Source organism: Arvicanthis niloticus, chromosome 3 (assembly GCF_011762505.2).
Source record: "Arvicanthis niloticus isolate mArvNil1 chromosome 3, mArvNil1.pat.X, whole genome shotgun sequence".
Lineage (NCBI taxonomy): Eukaryota > Metazoa > Chordata > Mammalia > Rodentia > Muridae > Arvicanthis > Arvicanthis niloticus.
The window spans coordinates 138021721-138038218 of record NC_047660.1 but is presented as its reverse complement, the minus strand read 5'-3'; the positions used below and the strand labels follow the sequence as shown (position 1 = coordinate 138038218).

The following is a 16498-nucleotide window of genomic DNA, read 5'->3' as shown; positions in this document are numbered from 1 at the left end:
TCCCAACCTGGCCCTGCTTCCCACAGACCTTGTCCCCATCTAGGCTATGAAGCCCGGACGCCTGAGTTCCTCACACGGGGTGGGGGCAGGGCCTCCTTCATCAAGGACGTCACCCTGTTAAACTTCCTCTCTCAGCCACACAGGAAACTGAGCAGATCAGGGGCCCAGCCCCAAGCAAACACAGGCTCCCCCAGCCCCAGGAGCCCTAGGGGAAAGGGCCCAGCTGGTCCAGCCCTGCCAAGACCATGGGATCCGCAGAGACGTAAGAACTGTCTTCCCTCCATCCTATGCAGCAAGATAGCCAGACCTGAGCCGGGGAGGGGGCGTTGGGGAGGGGCAGAAAACAAAAAGCATGGTATCTGGGGCTATAGCAGGGGAGGGGCCACCCGCTGACCACGGTGGCCACTCAGGGACCTGTTCAGGCCATGCATAGTCCCTCTTCAATTTTCCTGGCTCTGGATCTTGTAATGAAACCACGAATTTTAGGAGCGTGACACCCCAGTAAGGGTGGAGGTTTTAGGAAGGTGGTTTCCAGGAGGGGATAGTCAGTCAGCGGTGAGGTGAGGTGTGAGAGGGTGGGCTGGGAAACTGTCAACCTTAGTGAGGGACTCATGGGTGCCTTGCGTCCATACAACGAGATGCTGGAGGAGCCCGTGTAAGAGTGGTGTGTGTAACCGGGTAGGATAAGGTATCGGCGGCAAGTCAGTCACCTCCCTTGATTTCTGAAAGCTAAGACCTCAGCATCTTCTGCTAGATGCAGCAGACAGCGGGGAAGGGCAGGCTGTGGGGCTTGCAGTTCAATGCCAGGACACCTTGCTCTTCTTTCTCTGCTAAGTGTGGGCCCCACAAAATCTTCCACAGAGACACAAGGACAAGCCTTAAATATGCTCAAGGCACAGGGAGAGAAGAGACAGTACTCACACAATACACACGAGATTCTGCAGTTCTACCCCACAGATTCAAGGGGCAGGCACCAGAAAGAATCATAAGTATGTTCTTTTTATACAAGTGCTTGTTATAGGCAGACACATTGTCACAGGCATGCCTCTATCTCTGACTCCTCTTGCTACCCTTTCTCTCTCTCCCTCCTTCCCTATCTCCCTGTCTCTCTGTCTCTTTCTGTCTCCCCCTGCCTTCTCTCTCCTCTGTCTGTCTCTAGCCCTCTCTTTGGAAACAGGATCTCAGTATGTAGTCCTGACTAACCTGGAACTCATATGTAGACCAGGCAAGCCTTGAACTCACAGAGATCTACCCGCCTTTGCCTGGGGGGTTAAGGGTATGGCCACCACGCTGGTTTTCTCTCTTTTTTCTTCTCTTCATACTTCAGCAGTATTTACACCTGACTCCACCCCTCAGGGTGTCCACACCAACGCACCTAGTTACACACATAGGGAACACACAAACAGAAGCACACAGATGCAGACTCAGAACACACACACACAAGCCTTATGGTCCACAGAAGGCATCCCCCTGCCGTGTTTGACTGGTTCTTCGAAGCTGGCCGCCCCAACACCCTGGAGGAGGGTAAGTTGGGGAATCTGGGGCTGGAGAGATGGGGAGGAGGTGTGAGGTCACAAGCTCAGCAGTTGCTCCTCCCTGCAGACCCCCCCATCCTGCGGCAGTTCCCTCCAGACTTCCAGGAACAGGTAGATATGAAGAAGGCATCCCAGGGCTGGTCCAGCAGAGAGAAGGGCCGTGGGCCTTGAACCCTGAATTGAGGGGCAAATCCACGAGGACTGGTGTGCTAACGCTTCTTCCCTCTCTAGGAAGCCATGCAGATGGTACCCAGGTTTTGTTTCCCCTTTGACATAGAAAGGTATGGAGGGGACGGAGAGGTGGGGACACACACACTCTTTGGGACCTGAAGCAGGACTTTAATGACTAAAGAATTATAGGCACAGGGACCCAAAGACCCAAGAACTGAAGGACAAAGAAAGCTAGGTGGTCCCTCAGAGGGGACTCAGAGTTCATGAGTGTTGAGTATGTGTGTTCATGGGTGGGCAGCTGAATGTGTAGGCCAGAGGCAGACCTCAAGTGTCGTTTTCCAGAAACTATACACCTTTTTCTTTTGTTATGTGAGCATTTCTTTCCTGCGTATGGGTGTTTTGCCTGCACATATGTCTGTGCACACCACCTGCATACCTGGTGCCTAGGGAGGTCAAAAGAAAGTATCAGATCCCCCCAAACTTGGAGTTACGTGCGTTGTGAGGCACAGTGTTAGTGCTGGGAACCAAACTTGGGTCCCCTGTGGACCCAAGCGTGATAGGAGGATCGGGGATCAAGGAAGTCAGAAAACAGACGTCCAGTCTCCAGCAGAGCCCTTCCCCCCCCCCCCCCAGGGAGCCGCCCAGCCCTGCTGTGCAGCATTTCACCTTCGCCCTCACGGATCTGGTGGGCAACCGCAGATATGGCTTCTGCCGCCTGCGAGCTGGTGCATGGAGTTGCCTCTGTATCCTCAGGTGGGTGACATGGAGGCCCGAGAAGCACTCAGCCTGCAATGGGACACACCCCTCCACATGAGGCTGAGGGATCGTCTTGGAAGTGGTGAGGCGGAAAGACTCTTAGAGCCGGGCAGTGGTGGCGCACCCCTTTAATCCCAGCACTCGGGAGGCAGAGGCAGGATTTCTGAGTTCGAGGCCAGCCTGGTCTACAGAGTGAGGTCCAGGACAGCCAGAGCTACACAGAGAAACCCTGTCTTGAAAAACCAAAAAAAAAAAAAAAAAAAAAAAAAAAAAAAAAAAAAAAAAAAAAAAAAAAAAAAAAGGAAAGACTCTTAGAGTTACAGGTCAGAAGCACCAGAATGAAACAGTGTCCCCTGGACATGACAGGGCCTGTGCCCATGAAGGCACAGAGGCTCAAGATCTGCACAACATCAAGCCAAACAAAACCCTGCATGGCTGACTGTGGAACTGATGGCCGCCTGGGTGGGGCACACTGGGTCTCTTCAGTGGTTTGCTATGCTCCTGTGAATGGTTCTATACCCATGTACTTACAGACAGCACTAAGTGGACTCAGTGGGGCTTTTGGGGGGTCCTGGGGCAGGGGGTGAGACAAGGTCTCTCTCACTAAGTAGCCCTGGCTGGCCTGAAACTATTATATAAAACAGGCTGGCCTCAAACTCCAACAGATCCTGACAGCTAGGAATTAAAGGCATGCACCACTACACCTGGCTGGTTCAGTGGGTTTAGAAAACAGCACAAGAAATTGAAAGAGGAAAGTTGGGGGGGGGGGGGTTGAAGTGGTGGCTATGGGAATAGATTTGATCAAAACACATAGTATGCATACATGAAAACACATAGTCTGCATGCACAAAATTCTCAAACAATTTATAAAAGTATCAGATCCCTCAGGGGCACTTTCTAGACTCTGACCCTTCCCCTTCTCTCTCTCTCTCTCTCCAGCCACTTTCCCTGGTTTGAAGTGTTCTACAAGATTCTCAATACTGTGGGGGACCTCCTAGCCCAGAACCAAGTGAGACCAGCCCCACCTTCAGTCCCCACCCCAGCCTCTCCATCACCTCTCTGATGTGCCAGGTCTCACCTCATTCAGAGAGAGACCCTCAAAATCCCAAATTGTCCCTCCAGCACTGACCCTGCGTTCCTCAGGTCAGCGAGGCTGAAGAGCTCCTACAAAACCTGCAGCAACACCCAGTTTTTGGATCCCGGTTTTCAGGGGGACCAGAGATGGTGAGTAGCTCCCAGGTCTTTGATGCTGGCTTCTTGTTGGCGATGAAGGCTGAGAGCCAGCCTGGGGAACCACAGTTACTTCTGTCCCCCAGGACAGCAACACCACTGTCTGGAGCGAATCTGGGATCTTGCCTCCTGTCCTGGGAAACAGCAAGCTGGTGAGTGGAGCTGAGGCCCTCAGGCTGTGCTGGAGGTCACTGCCACCCACGCAGACTGAATCGATCCTCTTATCCCCACTAGCTTTCTTGTTTTGTGGCTCCCGATGCTGCCAGCCTGCCATCTATTCCTGAAAACGTAAGGAGGAACTACAAAAGGTGGGTGGGGCGGCAAATCTTGGCTATTTGCCCCACACCCAGCCATTATGCCTCTTCATCTCTCAGAGGAACCTCACTGAGCTGGTGGTCGCAGTGACAGATGAGAACATCGTGGGGCTCTTCGCAGCACTGCTAGCTGAAAGGAGGGTCTTGCTTACTGCCAGCAAGCTCAGCACTGTGAGATGGGACCTCCTCCCCTGGGGGAGGGACGCTAGTAACCCATTTCACTCAGTCCCACCCCTATGGGAACAATCTGAGGAGGTTGCACAATGGCTCCAACTTGAACAATCTAGTACAGGGCCATCCGCTGAGGACCAGGCGTGGCCTAGCTCTGCCCCTCTGGAAGAGGTTGTTAAACTTTCCAGCTGGAGCCTTAGCTCAGTGGTAGAGCGCTCACCCAGCAAGCATGAGGCCTTGGTTTCATTCCCAACCTGGCATAAACCAGGCCCTTGCAAGCATATTGGTGATACATACCTGGAATCCCAGCACTGACAGCCTACCTAGGGCAGGATCAGAAGTTCAGGGAGGTCACCCTGAGTTACCTAGTTTGAAGTCTGATACATGTGACCCACCAGGTCTCAATGAATGAATGATAGGTGATAGATAGATAGATAGATAGATAGATGATAGATAGAATACATTTTAAAAGATTCTAAGGCCAATGAGATGGCTTAGTGAACAAAGGTGCCTACAGCCAAATTTTGAGGACCTGAGTTCAATACCCAGGACATACATGGTGGAAAAACAGACTCAACTCCTACATGTAGTTCTTCAAACCTGCACAAGTGAGCACACACATGCAAACTTACAAATAAATATTATTTTATTTTTTATTTCTAGTTCTACTTTTGTGTTACACAGTATAAAGGTTTTTTTTTTTAATGTGTATATGTGTATGTGGGTGCCCAAAGAGAAGATCCTCTGGAGCTGGAGTCAAAGCACTTGTGAGCCACCATGTTGTTGCTCAGAGCTGAACCCAGGACCTGTACAAGAGCAGCCAATGCTGTGACCACTGAGCCGTCCCTCCTGCTCCTCACGTGTGTTTCTGCGTGGTTGGCTTTTTTGGTTTTGGTTTGGTGTGGTTCCAAGACAGGGTTTCTCTGTGTCGCCCTGCCTGTCCTGGACAGGCAGGCCTGGCTGGCCTTGAACTCCGAGATCTGCCTCTGCCTCCTGAATGCTGAGACTGTAATCTCAGAACCACCACATAAAGTTCAGAGTTATTTTTTATCTGAGCACATGGAGCTATAACTGGCCAAAATCCTGGTCTCCACTTCCTTCCTAAGGAGGTCTGAATTCCACCCAGTTCCCCAGCAATGGATGGAGGAGACAGATCAGGGAGGTCTAAGCACCCACTCACTGCCCTTCTCAGCGATCCAGGAACCCTGAGGGGAGGAGTCTGAACCCAGCACCTCTGTCCTTCTCACTCTCCAGCTGACAGCCTGTGTTCACGCATCCTGCGCTCTGCTCTACCCGATGCGCTGGGAGCATGTTTTGATCCCCACGCTGCCCCCGCACCTGCTGGATTACTGCTGGTGAGAAAAGAGGAGGTGGGGGATGAGGAAGGGTAGGCAATGGGAAAGCTGGAGTGTTGTTAGCCTTTAATCTTAGCACATGTGAGACAAAGGCAGGAGGATCTCTTTATGTCCCAGGTCTACAGTGAGTCCCTATCAGAAAAAGTTGAGAGAGAGAGAGAGAGAGAGAGAGAGAGAGAGAGAGAGAGAGAGAGAGAGAGAGAGAGAGAAAAGAGTCCCGGGCTAGCCTGGGCTACATGCGGCAGGCATAGATGAAAGACTGGGGGTTTGAGGTATGCATCTGCCTCTCCAGTCTGTGTCTTCTCCACAGCGCACCCATGCCCTACCTCATAGGAGTCCATGGCAGTCTCGCTGAGGTAAACGCTGAAACACCCCAAGGCTGGGGGTGGGGGGGAATTCCCTCTCCCTCCAGTTACTCAGAGTCCCGCCTCCCACCTCTATATGGGGGTCCGAATGACAGCTCATGTTTGTTTCCTGCAGAGAGTTCGAGAGAAAGCACTGGAAGATGTTGTGGTGTTGAATGCAGACTCTAACACCCTGGAGACACCCTTTGACGATGTGCAAGCTCTGCCGCCAGATGTGGTCAGTGCCACCGCCTCCTACCCTTGCTCCTCAAGATGGTGCCTCCATCTCTGCTCAACTCCGGGTCTCTCCCGTGTCCTCAGGTATCCCTGCTGAGGCTTCAGCTAAGGAAGGTTGCACTGAGCCCCGGGGAAGGGGTGTCCCGTCTCTTCCTCAAAGCCCAGGCCCTGCTCTTTGGAGGGTACCGTGACGCCCTTGTCTGCATCCCGGTGAGCAGATGGAGGAGGAGGAGGGATGCCCAGGGACAGGCCTCTCAAAGGGATAAATCACAACATTAAGAACACCTAGTGGTTTAGGGTCTCAGGTAGCCTAGGCTAGCCTCAAACTCAATGTTTTGACTTTGAACTCCTGAACCTCCCGATTTTTTTTTTTTTTCCTTGAGACTGGGTCTTTGTAGCCCAGGGTGCCCTGGAGCTTATTATGTAACCAGCAGCAATCTCCCTACAGCAGCCCCTAACACTATCAACATTATTTAATGCTGACAGCCACATTATAGATGAGGCGTTCTATGAGGTCCTGAACAGGATCACACAGTAGGCACCCAATTAGTGCTTGCTAGGTAGCTATAAAGTTGGAAGAAAGAAGATAGGAGAAAGGAGAGCCCCAGGGAACTCCGGAAGGAATCCTTTTTCCAGGGTCAGCCAGTGACATTCAGTGAGGAAGCTTTCTTGGCTCAGAAGCCCGGAGCGCCCCTGCAGGCATTCCACAAAAAGGCGGTACACTTGCAGCTGTTCAAGCAGGTGAGCACATTGGGGGCAGTCCTGGGGGTGGGGCCTAAAGTGAAAAATAAGGGATGGGCTGCTAGTCCCTGGAGGCGGGGCTTAAGGTGAGAAATAAGGGTAAGCTGCGGGCCCCTGGAGGTAGGGCCAAGTTGGATGCCTAGTTTCTAGAATGGTTTCCTGACTTGGCGGGGCTTGGGAGGGCCCTGGCAGGCTGGCTTCTACATCGTTAGGGAACAGCATGTACTTGAGTCTGACCCTCTCTACCCCAAGTTCATCGAATCCCGACTGGAAAAACTCAATGCTGGAGAAGGTTTCTCAGACCAATTTGAGCAAGAGATCATTGCCTGCTGTGGCGCTTCCTCAGGTGAGCCCCAGCTCTCTCACCCCATCAGTTTCCCAAGCCTAGGCCTTCCTGAGTAACCACAACTCTCTCCCTTCCTCCCAGGCACCCTTCGGTCCTACCAGCTCTGGGTAGACAGTCTTAAGGTAATAAAAGCAATCCCCTGTTCCTATTTATCACCTTACCGATTCCCACACCCCACCCCACCCCCCAAGAAGGGGCTTGGTTAAAACTGGAGGCACAGAGAGGGAGAAGGCTACCCAGCAACCTGAGGTGGAAAGTGGAGCATGGGGTCCGGACCTGGCCCAAGGTTCTCCCATTTGGTGGTTTTTTTTTTTTTTTTTTTTTTTTTTTTCCCAAACCCTTACAGAAAGGTAGCGATGCACTCCTGCATTCAGTGAAGGCTAAAACCCGACCAGCCGTCAGGAACATGTACCGATCGGTGAGACTGGGACCTGTGGCTCACAGTGGCTGGGGTGACCATAGGAAAGGGGCATAGAGAGAGTCTGTGTTATATGTGTTATACGAGCCTGTACATGTAGAAGCCAGGAGTTGGCGTTGCTATGTACTATCCATGTTGGGTTTTTTGTTTTTGAGAGAGACTCCATATGTGGCCCTGGTTGGTTGGTTGGTTTTGAACTCAGAAATGCACCTGCCTCTGCCTCCTGAATGTTGAAATTGTTCCACACCATATCCGTCAACTTTGGAGGGTTTTGGGGGAGGGGGAATACATTTATTTGTTTTAGTTATGTGTTTGTGCCACAATGCATGTGTGGAGGTCAGAGGACAACTTATAGAAGTTGATTGTTGGTGTTTTTAATCCCAGCATTCTGAGGCACTGGCAGGGAGATTTCCAGCCTCCTACATATCGAGTTCCAGGACAGCCAGGGCCACACACCAAAACTCCATATTCAAAAAACAACAAAAAATTTGGTTGTGTCCTTTTACCACGTGTCCCAAACATGGGAATCAAGCAAACTCAAATTGTCAGGCTTAGTGAAATCACCTTCACCCAGAGTCTTTTGGCCTCACTAACTAGGCTGGCCCGGTTGGCCATTGCTCCCGGGATCTTCCTCTCCCAACTCTAATGTTATAGGCACATACCACCCAACTTTTTCTGTGGAAGGAAGGAATTTGACTGGTCCTTCTCTCCAGCCTAACAGAGATTATGTCTTGAGTATTCACAGCAGACATTAAATAGCCACTTAAATATTAACAACTTTCCCTATGCTGTTTTCATTTGTTATTTTCTGTTTAGTGTGTGTGTTGTGTGAGTGGGTGTGCCTACTGGCCTGCTTGTAGCACCATGTGTGTAGAGGCCAGAAGAGGGTATTGGATCCCCTGGAACTGTAGATTGTGGCAGTTATGACCAACCTGATATGTGTAGCTGGTCTTTGCTAGTGTGTGGGTTCTCTTTCTCAGCCTTTATTCTACCACAGGTTTTACACTCTACCCCTAGATGGGAGAGAAAGGGTAAAGGGAAGACAGTCTTGAATCTAATGTCTTTCCTTTTGTTCTTTGAGAATGACTACTTACAAACTGTAACCAACCCTCCACCCCCACTGAATGACCACCAACCCCTGCCTCTCAGACCCCTAGCATTTATATATAACCTCTGAAAAGCTCCCAGAATTACAGCTATCATATACTCACAGAAACTATCTGCAACTGGCAAAACCACACCTCTGCTAGAGCACGAGACAAATCATAGTCAGCTCCTGAGAACAGTCCCATATCCCACACCTGGGGTTAAAATGAAAACACTTATATTTGCTCTGCCCTCCACACCTGAGCCACCACTAATGTTCCCTTTCCCCCAAATAAAATACATAAATAAAATTAAACACACACACAAAGTCTGACAGCCAATATCCATTGACTACCTTTGTTACTTAGCTTCCATTCTTGATTGGGGAGGGGGTGAGGGTTCTTTCAGACCAGGCTTTACATTTCAGATCTGTCCATTTGATTTTAATCCTACACACAGTTGTCAAATCTTTGGCTTATGGCAGGGTGACTCCCTCCAGGAATATCGAAGGTATAAACATAGCATAGAAGATAGAAACGTGGAGTGGGCAGTAGAAAACAGCCGTGTCTGATACTGTGTTGGGTCATCCTTAGGCAAGGAGTGGCTTGAAGGGTATGCAGAACCTGCTCATGATTAAGGTAAGACCACCCAGGGTGACTCCCCAGCCACAGATAATGCAGGGGAGTAGAGGTGGTACCCCAGCCCACATGTGAATCCCTTCACAGGATGGAGACTCTGGCCTGCAGAGGGGGGGCTCCCTGAGAACCCCAAGCCTCACCAGTCGCTCAGACCGTCTGCAACAGCGCCTGCCTATTAGCCATCACTTCGGACAAGTGAGGATGCCCATTGTCCAACACACACACACACACAGCGAGGATGCCCATCATCCACCACACACACCAGATTCTTCCCAAATCCTCCATGTCCCCAGTGTTCACCAAACTATCTCCCTTTGTTGAAGTTCAAATGTAGTTCACTCACTATACAACCAAGGATGGGTTTGAACTCCTGATCCACCACACCCAGTTTAAATGGTGCTAGGGATCAAACCCAGGGCACTGTGCATGCTAGGAAAGACCTGTGCTAACCAAGTTACATTCTCCCAACCCCTTGGTTGGGAGCTTTTTAAAATTTTTTTTTAAACCAAACTGGTCTAGAACTCAGATATCCACCCCAGCCCTTGTTTTGTTTTTAGAGGAATCTCACTATATAGCCAGCTAGGACTTGAACTTGCAATGATTCTCCTGCCTCAGGCTCGAATGCAGAGATGACAGACATGCAGTGGCATGTCCAATGCTCTTTCCAGTTCAAGCTGGAAAGCCCCAACCCTGGATTCAACAGCTCCCCAGGCTCCTCCCATTTCTTCCTCCCTTATCTTTTTCAGAACAGGCCCCTCCGCCCTAGCAGGAGACTCAAAAAGGAAGGGGGACCTTCTGAACCCCTGCAAGAGAGGTAAGAATTGAAGCAGATCAAAGTTGGAGGTACACGGGTTACAACTAACGAGGGGTGTCTTCTAGACTCTGGGAACAAAGCCCAGGATGTCAATCCTCAAACCAGGAGCCCCACCTTGAGCCCTGAGGACGCTCAGGATCCCTGGGCAGAGGACGCTCTAGATGGCAGCTTTCTGGGGTCCGGAGAAGAGCTGGATCTGCTGAGTGAGATTCTAGACAGTTTGAGTGTGGAAACCAAGAGTGGCGGCCGGCTGAGGGCCAGCCAGAGTTTGGACAGCTGTCAGCAAGAGGCGACAGAGAGCTGCTCCAGCCTGGTGAGAACCTCCTCCCCTCTTCCCCTCCCGACCTGTCAACTTCTTCCCCATCTGACATCTACCATACCCTCCATCCTGCTGTGCCCAGCCTGACATCTCAATGGGGTCACCATGGCAACTGGAAGAAGACAAGAGATCCCAGGATCCTCAGCCTTGGTCCCTGCCTGGTGACCTGTCACTTCTGCAAGACACCTCATTTTCAGAGGTTATAAGCTACTCAAAGAACTCCTGTTCTCAGCCACCCTCAGATATCTCCTCTCTGTCTTCAGCCAATTCAGCAGAGCCCCCCAGCCAAGAGAACCCCGGGCCCTCTCTCCACAAGCCAGACCCTAGTCCCTCACAAAGCCCTTGCTCCAGGCTCCTTAGAGTCCCCACTCAGCCTAGTTCTCCAAAAAGCCCTCAACTTCTTGCCTCCACAGAGCCCAACCCTGATGCTATCCAGAAATTACAACCTATTCCATCTCCCTCATGCTCCCCTTCTGCAGAGAACCCCAGAAACCAGCCTCCCCAGATCCTGCTGGGCCAGGATCGTATACAACCCCTTAAAGAGCTGGGAACCCCCACTTCTTATATCTCTCATGTAAGCAAGCAGGAAGGATCCCAGGACAGGCAACCTCGAGTTGCTGATCTGAAAAAATGTTTTGAAAACTAAGATGAGGAGTGTGAGGTTCCCAATTCTCAATAAAGCTGATTTTTTTTTCCTTGACAAATTCATCTGGGGCTTTCTGTCAACCCAGAAACCTACCTCATCCACCACTCCAAGCGACCTCCAAGCATCTTTAAGGTTCACCTGAAGGCTCTTATCTTACTCCAGCTTCCAGCCCATTAGGACTTCGAAAACCTTACAATCCAAATCTTATTCTCCCTTATCTAAGCTAATGTTCCCACAAGCTAAAAAAAAACAAAAACAAAAAAAAAACCTTTATTGTACCTGTCAATTTCATATAAATATATAAAAAGTGAGCAGTTCCATCCTCCTTGCCCTCAAAGTCAAGGTCTTTGAAGAACTTTCTTCCCTTCTATTCTTAAGCATTGGGTGAGTCTGATTGCCCAGAGAGTGTCGCCTTCCCACAAGGTCACACAGCAAGGAAGGGAAGATGGATGACAGGGAAGGAGGGAAGGAGCTAGATGGGCAGGCAGCCCCTCACTGGCTCCTTGGAGTCCTGGGGGGTTCGGGCCTCAGCTGCTGCGTGGGAAAACTGAAAGAAAGGACAGGAGGTTTGTTGGGCCTTCAGTCACAGTATGGAGACACAGCAGAGGCAAGATCATATGAGGTAAATGGTGTGGTGGTAAGGCCCCCCGGCCCCAGCACCCCCAGTTTCATGCAGAGCCAAGCAGAGGCAGCATGCTGCATAGCCCATCAGCTGGACGCCCCAGGGTTCCCTAACCCCAGTCCTCCTGAGCCATCAGAGGCTGGCGTGTCTCCGAGACAGCTGCTGTGTGTCAGTGTGCCAAGGCAGTCCTGGGCGTTGGTAGTGATGAACACCCCTGTGTTCAGATGAGCCGCTCCTCTGGGGGCAGCTTGAGGTTGGGGGGTGGTGGAGCACGGGCACCCACCTGCTCCTCACTGCTGGGCCGGTAGGTGCCCTCTGTCTGCCGCTTTTCTCGAAGTTTTCGAACTAGCAGGAACAGCACCCCTGCTATGAGGAGGGCTCCCAGAATGGAAAAGACCACAGTGATGGCTACAATACCCTCTGAAGACTGTAAAGAGAGGGGAGTGGACACGTGTGACCAACTGCACAGTCACCCCACCTGTCACCCACCAGGGCTCCTGTCACCTTGGCTGCTTTCTGGGCTGTTTTCAAACTGAGAAACAACTTCCTTCAGTACCTCCCAGACTGGTACCCCGTACCTCTGTCCTGTCCCCTCCACACTGTGAACGTCTGAGGATCCCTCTGACCAGATACAACTCTCTGGGTTTTCCTTTTTTCCTGTCTGTCTTTTGTGTTGTTTGTTCAGAGTCTCCTATAATCTTGAACTTACTATATAGCTAAGAATAACCTTGGGCTTCCTTCCTTCCTCCTCCACAACTGGTACTGTGAATACAGGTGTGTGCCACCATACCCAGGGTTTTTATTGTCACATGGTCTCATCTATACTCCAGGATGATCTGTTTGTTTTTGCTTTGTTTTATGTTTTTGGAGACAGGGTTTCTCTGTGTAGCCCTGGCTGTCGTGGAACTCACTCTGTAGACCAGGCTGGCCTCGAACTCAGAAATCAGCCTGCCTCTGCCTCCCAAGTGCTGGAACTAAAGGCATGTGCCACCACCGCCCGGCTTTTGTTTTTTTTTGTTGTTGTTGTTTTGTTTTTTTTTTGTTTTGTTTTGTTTTTTTTGTTTGTTTGTTTTTTGTTTTTGTTTTTGTTTTTTGAGACAGGGTTTCTCTGTGTAGTCCTGGCTATCCTGGAACTTACTCTGTAGACCAGGCTGGCCTCGAACTCAGAAATCCGTCCAGGCAGGTCTTAAATTGAGGTAATCCTCCTGCTTCAGCCTCCTGGGTGCTAGAGTGACAGGTGTGTATCACCATGCTCACCAGGCAAGGTGCTGTTTGTTTGTGTTTGGTTTTGAGACAGGATCTCATAGTAGCCCTGGCTAGACTGGAATTCACTACATAGATAAGTCTGGCCTTGAACACAGAGCTCCACCTGCTTCTCTCCCAGGAATGTATGAGTTACCACACCCAGCAAGACACAATATTCTCATCCAATGTTATGTAGAGAGGTCTTGCTACCTTCTGTAGGGGACAGAGAAGTCCCTTTGCTGTGGCTTTGTGGGTACAGTGCTTGCCTGGCATGCATAAAACCCTGGGTTTGACTCCTAGCACCCCATAGACCCAGCATGATGATGAATACATGCCAACTCAGCAATGAGAAAGGCAGAAGGACCCCGAATCCAAGGTCATCTGACTACAGAGGAAGTTTGAGGCCAGCCTGAGCTACACTAGACCCCATTTAACAAAAGAAAAAATAAATAAATAAAGTCAGGGCTAGGGCTGGGCTGTAACCTGATTGCAGAGCATATGCCTAGCACCTTTTAATCGTAATGTCTCTCCACTCGTCCCGGTACTCTGGTCTCTCACACCCGACTCCTCCTGCTCACACCTTCCCAACTCACCAGGCCCCCATTGGACCCATCGCCTGGGGGTTGAGTCGTGCTATTTGTGAAATCGTCCGGTGCTGTGGAACAGAAAGAGGAAAAAAAATCCACGCTGGGGTCTTCACTGGGCATCACTTACACACCACTCAGCCAGACCTTGCAAAACTCCAAGTCTTCAGCTATTATAGAGAGGGCGGCAAATACAGCCAGGCCACCCACTCCACCCTCGGGTGTGATGTTGATTGCTTTGGCCACTCTCAGCCCAGCAGGGAACAATCTGGCCACCCAGAGTCACCATTGTTAGCCCATTAGAATAGATGGCTTTCAGAAGAGTGTCCCCTCCACCATCACTCTGGCCCAGAACCCTTAAGGACCTGGGCGGGGCTCAACCTTTCTTTCCCTGAAGTGTGTGACTCACAAGGCCCCCCCACCCCCAGGCTCCCGAAACTGGAACCCGAGAGACTGAGGGAAGGTCTGGCTGAGTCCACACCTACGAAGGGCCAGCCTGGTCAGCTGAGCCTTTAGGCCTCCTCCAGGTCCCCCCGGCTGCTTAAGACTCTCAACTATGCAGACTCAGGTGCCCAGGCCCTCCCCTCCTCCACCTCCGGGCTCTGCCCAACAACCTCCAGCTCCTAAATTCCACAAGACTTAAGGACTCAGGAATTCTGGGATGCGGGTACGGGTTTACTTTACGGTAGAGCACCTGCCTAGTGTGCAGGAAAACGTAGGTTCGAGCCCAGCAACGATTAAAAAAAAAAAAAAATGAAGAAAAAAGAGAAAGAAAAAAGTCTGCTAAGCTAATTTGAAGTTCAGCCCTGATGCTTTCAAACTCCGTCTCCAAACACATTCCAAGCTCATTCCTCAGACCTTTCGCCCTCTCAGGGTCCCAAATACCCGGCACTTCTGAGTTCAACCTGGGAACCCTCCTCCCACCCGAGCGCCGCCCCGACGGTACCTACTTGTTAGGCTCCAGCCGGAGGGCAGCATCGGCAAGCCAAACGCCAAGAGCAGCCCCAGGCCTGGGGTCGCCATGAGCTTGGGCGACGAGTTGGTGGCGCCAAGGACAGGACTTCCCCCGGGCGCCAATTCCTACCGCATCTTGGATCGAGGAGGGCACTGCGACCCAGGACCTGGGGACCAGACCAAGGGGAGAGGGCGCAGCATAGAGTGAGGGGCTGGACTCAGGCTCCGGCCCCAGCGACAGGCAACCCAATCTTGGAGTGCGCTCCCCGCCCTCGGCGACAAGGGTCAGAGATTAAAGATTAACTCCCGGACCGCGTTCTTGGGCCAGGGAAAGGGAAGGAGGAGGTGGGGACAAGACAGGCTGCGCGCCCCTGCCTCCCTACCTGACCCAGGCGTCTGAGAGGGATTTCGCTCAGGCTCCCAATCCCGAGATCCCAGCTGGAACCCCGAGTCCCTGTCCTTCACCTAGTCGCTCCAGATCCCACCCGCCCCGCCCGCTCACGTGACCCGGAAAGTTTAGTCACCCACCTAGGCAAAGAGCGCACTTCCGGCTTGTGCACCTGAGCCTGGCTGAGAGGGGCGGGGCGAGGAGGGCGGGGCCGCGCCGCCGGAGCACCTGTAACGGGAACCCCATTGCGACAGGGAGCTGCGCGGAAGGCGGAAGCTAGCAGGTGTAAGGACGGCACAGCTGGGTTCCCCAGCTGTGCAGACGCGGGGGGCGTGACGACATTCCAGAAAGATACACACCTGTAAGGGAAGGGCTCCAATGGGTAGCACTGAAGAAGTCAGACCTGGTAACGCTAACCTGTATCCTAGGTGTATTCTGGAGATGGGAGGATCCCAAGTTCAAGGCCAGCCTGAGCAAACCCTGTATCAAAAGTAAAGCGACTGGGAGCGTGACTCAGGGCCAGAACCCCCTGCCTAGAATCACCTAGTGAAGTTCATTCTGCTGAGAATGTCTTAGTGACGAGATCGCCCCTAACTCAGCCATGAATTTCTCCTTAGCATGCCTGAGACCCTGGGTTCCATCTTCATCCCATAATCAGTCAATCAACCAACCTGTACAGGACTAGTTTTGTAGAAAGATACAGATGTGGGCTTGGAGTCAGAGTGTAATCAGAACGCCTGCTTAGAATTAAACCCGTGCGGAAAAAAAAAAAAAAATACCTGGACTAAGCACCTGTGCAGAATCTCGCCGCGCTTAATGAAAGGCCTTATGTCCACACTAAAGAGTATCCGTATGAGGTCCACCTGTCAGGGAAGTATCTGGGAGAAAGCATGGATTTGGGACGTCTTTGCGCAGAAGCAGCTATGTCCTATGGCATCCACAAAGAAACACTTATGCGTGGAAACAACTGGTAGCTGGTAGAAAGGTGGGGTGAGACTTTCACCTGTTCACCACACATGCATGGGCACAGCCTGGGTGGATGTATCTTTGACCTGTGGATGTAGCTGGGTAAAAGGTGGTCATGAACCGGATATGATGGCACGCGATTACCGTCCCAGTAATTGGGAATCTGAAGCAGGTGAAGCTGCACATTCAAGGCCAGCAAGGTTACAGAGAACTCAAAAGAACAATAACAACAACAAATAGTCATAGAGCTGAGGCTGGGGTTCAGTGCCTAGATTGACTGTCTAGCACATACAAAGCCCTACAACACCCATTGTAGTGGCATATGCCTTCGATCCCAGCAGAAACAGGTGGACTCTGTGAGTTCCGGAGCAGCCCGGTCTACATAGTGACTTCCATGGCTACATAGAGAGACTGTCTTTAAAGAGAAAAAAAAAAAAAAAAAAAAAAAAAAAAAAAACTAAGAATAAATAAAAGAGGCATCGTCTCTTCCTAGGAGTGGTTTAAAATCTGTTTAAATCTCTGCTCTGGCCCTAAATGGGAATGGATTTTAAGCTTTTGCTTTCTCCACTGTAGCGTGGGAAAAGCTAGTGCCACCTACCTACCTCACAGGGTTTGAGC

General features: G+C 51.2%; 2 protein-coding genes across 5 annotated transcripts in view; one reads left to right on the top strand and one right to left on the bottom strand.

The window, feature by feature from the left end:
- Positions 1-135: 135 nt before the first annotated feature.
- Dennd1c (DENN domain containing 1C) lies at positions 136-11428 on the top strand. 3 transcript variants are annotated; one of them, XM_034498171.2, is made up of 23 exons: positions 136-262; positions 1460-1524; positions 1603-1646; positions 1767-1816; positions 2340-2459; positions 3402-3471; positions 3606-3686; positions 3779-3844; positions 3927-3980; positions 4067-4177; positions 5432-5532; positions 5843-5888; positions 6013-6114; positions 6198-6323; positions 6750-6854; positions 7107-7200; positions 7282-7322; positions 7547-7618; positions 9298-9342; positions 9430-9537; positions 10089-10156; positions 10262-10469; positions 10558-11428. In XM_034498171.2, exons 1-23 carry the CDS (start codon positions 246-248, stop codon positions 11119-11121), a joined length of 2358 nt encoding a protein of 785 aa, XP_034354062.2. In that variant the 5' UTR covers positions 136-245; the 3' UTR covers positions 11122-11428. The 3 variants fall into 3 exon arrangements, with proteins under 3 accessions (XP_034354062.2, XP_076788142.1, XP_076788143.1); XM_076932027.1 differs by having other exon boundaries at positions 5825-5888; XM_076932028.1 differs by having other exon boundaries at positions 142-262; positions 862-1524; positions 5825-5888.
- Crb3 (crumbs cell polarity complex component 3) overlaps positions 9034-16498 on the bottom strand; it is an 8858-nt gene continuing 1393 nt past the window's right edge. The window contains exons 2-6 of one of the 2 annotated variants that reach the window (XM_076932037.1): positions 15055-15273; positions 14523-14693; positions 13582-13643; positions 12027-12170; positions 9034-11668 (exon numbers count right to left, since the gene is read on the bottom strand). In XM_076932037.1, coding sequence (XP_076788152.1) covers positions 11594-11668; positions 12027-12170; positions 13582-13643; positions 14523-14595 — 354 coding nt within the window. In that variant the 5' untranslated portion in view covers positions 14596-14693; positions 15055-15273 and the 3' untranslated portion in view covers positions 9034-11593. The other variant, XM_034498191.2, reaches the window with a different exon arrangement.